At 55.4% G+C, this 4,412-nt stretch overlaps 1 protein-coding gene across 1 annotated transcript; it reads left to right on the top strand.

Moving 5' to 3' along the window:
- Positions 1-1,302: 1,302 nt before the first annotated feature.
- On the top strand, positions 1,303-3,940 carry LOC127306756 (subtilisin-like protease 4). Its single transcript, XM_051337460.2, has one exon. The coding sequence runs from the start codon at positions 1,340-1,342 to the stop codon at positions 3,767-3,769; it is 2,430 nt and encodes an 809-aa protein (XP_051193420.1). The 5' UTR covers positions 1,303-1,339; the 3' UTR covers positions 3,770-3,940.
- Positions 3,941-4,412: the final 472 nt, after the last annotated feature.

A 4,412-nucleotide genomic window follows, 5' to 3' on the forward strand; every position in this document is an offset into this window, starting at 1 on the left:
GACGATGGAGACTCCGGGAGCGAGATGGTACACGATGTACCCAGGTTCACATCCCCGCGGTGGAGGATCGCTACGTCCTGCTAGCAATCCAGTATATGAAATATGAGTACATGGTGCCACCGTAGACGGAGTTGTTGTATCTAGTCTAGTTCTAAACTGCGGGTTGTGGTGTCTAGGCATATCAAGTGTGCGATCTTTACATATTATGTTTCTGAATCTGCCCCTAAGGGGTGCCCCTGCCTGGCTTTATATATCAACCAGGCTAGGGTTTATAAGAGTCCTAGTAGAATTTGTATTGGAGCCTTCTTTCTTGTTGTCCAAGTTGATAATACATGCGGGTCTAGCTTGTCGAGTCCATGTGCTGGTCCACCTCCATAATGATCTGCAATGGGTAGGGTAATATCGGGTACCCGAAGGGTAATGCCCACATCACTAGCCGTAGGCTTTCAAGATGTATCTATAGACGGAGATAACGATTCGTACCTCTCATCCCAAGCCTCCTAGCGACGGACCTTTCTCCACTCTCAGAAGTTAGCCTCTCCTTTATGTAAATATAGATATCAACATAAGAAGCTGTGAGCCCTCTCCTGAAAAAAAGTAGTCTGGTAAGTGGTAAGGTGGGACACCATCGCCCTTGCAAATGCAAAGTGTGCTATGCCCCCCCTCCGCAACCAATATGAAGCTAACAAACAAACATAACCATGCGGTTGTACTTCATGTTCTTTTACTCCCATTAGACCATCTGCGAGGCTGCTGCTGTTAACGATGCTATTGCTACATATAGCTCCGGGGATGTTAGAGTATACTACGGTTAGTAAGGAATGAGTAGAGATATGATTCGTTTCTTGTGTTTTACATGTATACATATTCGTCCGAGAGGCTCAATAATATAACATTCAATATATTATGCTAAACCCCATAGGTTCTCCGCCATGTCGCAGTTGGAGATACAATGAAATTGAGCATCATGGATCGATCATAAATTATTCATACACACAAAAGATAAAGTACGTGACCACACCATATGAATGCCAGAACACTGGAATATATAGCTTGCTGGCGGCCGGGTGACCCACTAAAATCTCCGTAGCTAGTAGGAATCATAATTTGGCTCGCATGAAGTGAATTTATCCAGCACTTTCATTTCCATGTTTGACTACGTGGGGCCGGGGTGCGGAGTCCTCTCTTCCGTTTCCTCCACATGCGAAACTCAAATGAAGCATGGCTATGGAACTCGTGGCGCAAAACAAGCTGCCTGAAATCTCGGTTACCGTTGCTATATTAGGCGTACCGCCGTTCAGGCAATCTCTCTCGTATGTGATGGCGAAGAAGCAACCATATGCATTTTTTCTGTTGGACTCCTTGGCCTTCCTCGATCTGTAGTTCTTCTCCAGCAATGGATTACCGGGAGCTGCGGTTAGGCGTCGTCTTCTTCTTCGTCGCCTCCTGGCTGCTGGCCGGCGTGGTGGTTGGGCACCACGACCACGGCGTGCACAAGAACTACCTCATCCTCGTGCGGCGGCCGTACGAGTACGACCGGCGCGTGTACAGGGACGTGTCGAGCTGGCACGCGTCGCTGCTGGCGTCGGTGTGCGATCAGGCCAAGGAGGAGCTGGAAGCGGACCCGGCGAACGCGCCGCGCCTCATCTACTCGTACCGCAACGTCGTCAATGGCTTCTCGGCGCGCTTGACCACGGAGGAGCTCGGCAAGATGGCGCAGGCGGACTGGTTCGTGAAGGCGGTCCCCGAGAAGACGTACCAGCTGATGACCACGCACACGCCACGGATGCTCGGGCTCACCGGCCCGACGATCTTCCAGAGCGGCGTGTGGAACAGGAGCAACATGGGCGAGGGGATCATCATCGGCGTCCTCGACGGCGGCATCACCCCCGGGCACCCGTCGTTCGACGGCACGGGCATGCCGCCGCCGCCGGCAAAATGGAAGGGGCGGTGCGACTTCAACAGCTCGGCGTGCAACAACAAGCTCATCGGCGCGCGGTCCTTCTTCGAGTCGGCGAGGTGGAATTGGAAAGTGGGCGACGACCCGGTGCTTCCCATCGACGAGAGCGAACACGGGACGCACACGTCGAGCACTGCGGCCGGCGCGTTCGTGCCGGGAGCCAACGCAATGGGCAGTGGCATGGGCACGGCGGCCGGCATGGCGCCCCGCGCGCACCTGGCGTTTTACCAGGTGTGCTTCGTGGGCAAGGGCTGCGACCGCGACGACATACTCGCGGCGATCGACGACGCCATGGAGGACGGCGTCGACCTGCTCTCGATATCCATCGGCGACGACAATGCCGGAGACTTCGCCGCCGACCCCATTGCGCTCGGGGGATACAGCGCCATCATGAGAGGCATCTTTGTGAGCACGGCTGCTGGGAACAGCGGCCCGGACGTAGCGACGGTTGCCAACGAGGCGCCGTGGCTGCTCACCGTGGGCGCGGCCACAACCGACCGGAGGGCCGTTGCCGATGTTAAGCTTGGCAATGGACTCGAGATCAGAGGTGAATCATACTACCAGCCGAGCACCTACGTGAGCAAACTGCGGCCGTTGGTGAGGGACACCGCCGCCGACGGCACGTGTTCGGACAAGAGCGTCCTAACGTCCGAGCAAGTCAGCGGAAAGATTGTGCTTTGCTACACCGGTGGCAACCTGACCAACCTCCAGAAGGGGAGCATCCTGCACGACGCCGGCGCTGCCGCCGTGATCATCGTTTCACAGGACTGGGCTGGGTCCGTGATCTCACCCAAGGCGCATGCCCTCCCAGCAGCGCAAATCGAATACAATTCAGCGGAGAAGATCCAGGCGTACATGAATTCCTCCAAGAACCCGACGGCTCGACTGGTCTTCAGAGGGACGGTGCTCGGCAACCGCGTGTCGCCGATCGCGGCGCCATTCTCGTCGCGGGGACCGAGCAAGCAGAACCCGGGGATTCTCAAGCCTGACATCACCGGCCCTGGAGTGAACATAATCGCCGCCGTGCCCAAGCCCGAGGGACTCGCCCAGCCGCCCAACGAACTGGCGTACAAGTTCGACATCATGTCCGGCACGTCCATGGCCGCGCCGCACATCAGCGGGATCGCCGCGCTGATCAAGAAAGCGCACCCGACGTGGTCGCCGGCGGCCATCAAGTCGGCCATGATGACGACGACCGACATAAGGGATCGGCGCCGGATGCCGATACTGGACTATGACGGCCATCATGCCAACATGTTTGCGCTGGGCGCCGGTTTCATCAACCCCACGAGGGCCATGAACCCGGGACTGGTGTACAACCTCAGCGCCCATGACTACATCCCCTACCTGTGCAGGCTCGGGTACAGCGACCACGAGATGAACTCCATCATCCACCCGGCGCCACCAATGTTGTGCGCGCAGCAACCGGTGGTCGAACAGAAGGACCTCAACTACCCGTCCATCACCGTCGTCCTCGACGAGGAGCCCTACGCCGTGAACGTCAGCCGCGCGGTGACGAACGTCGGGAACGGCAAGGCGGTGTACACGGCGTCGACCGACGAGGTTCCGCCGACGCTGTCGGTGACGGTGACGCCGAGCAGGCTCAGGTTCAGCGCGGTGAACGAGGTGCAGACCTTCACGGTGACCATCAGCAGCAAGAACGTGCGGCTGAAGAAACGCATCACGGAAGGGCAGCTCAAGTGGGTCTCGGGGAAGCACGTCGTGCGTAGCCCTATCGTCGTGTCCTCCAAGAAGTTCTTCCAGAACCAGAAGAACACGACGAGTACGGATCAGCACACGGCGGGCTGATCGATCCGTAACTAGCCGGAATGCACGTACGTAGGAGGGATTACTTCGTTAGCATTTAGCTTCCATCTTGAGGCCGGTGGATGATCTGGAACACGAATTTCTGAAAGTAGATGCTCCGTATTGCTACAATTAATGTCCATGAAATGAAAGCCTTGTTGGGTAGGAACGAAAGACATGAATGAAAAGAGAAAAACAAGGGAAATATTGTGGACAGTCTCCTTTTGGTACAATTTCATATTTTGAGTTGTGCCATGATACATTGGAAAAGAGTTCGTGTATACTGAGAATTTAACGTTAGGTTTGAGAAAAAATAGTATTGAATTGCCCACCCGTCACGCATAGGAAAAGAGTTCCTCCATGCGCTGCCGCAACTTGCCGGATGCGGGCGCCGGCGGCAGCATCGCACAGGCACCAGCTCCGCCTCCGCGCTGGCAGCAACCCCTGCAGTAGCATCAGCACCGGCACCCAATCCGTTAAGTTGTGTTTTATCCCCTTTTTGGTGAATTTTGGTGAATTTCGGCGAACGAAGATGATGATTGTTCATTTAAATCCATAGCAAGAAGAAGAGAGAAGCAAAATGGAGTGAGGATGAGAACAATGATTTGACATCATCAAACACTTGTTGGGATAAGCAACCATTCAA

This window comes from Lolium perenne, chromosome 6 (assembly GCF_019359855.2).
Source record: "Lolium perenne isolate Kyuss_39 chromosome 6, Kyuss_2.0, whole genome shotgun sequence".
Lineage (NCBI taxonomy): Eukaryota > Viridiplantae > Streptophyta > Magnoliopsida > Poales > Poaceae > Lolium > Lolium perenne.

Bases quoted from the DNA above. Each gene is read 5' to 3' on its own strand.
- LOC127306756 (XM_051337460.2), top strand. From the start codon at position 1,340: ATGCATTTTTTCTGTTGGACTCCTTGGCCTTCCTCGATCTGTAGTTCT.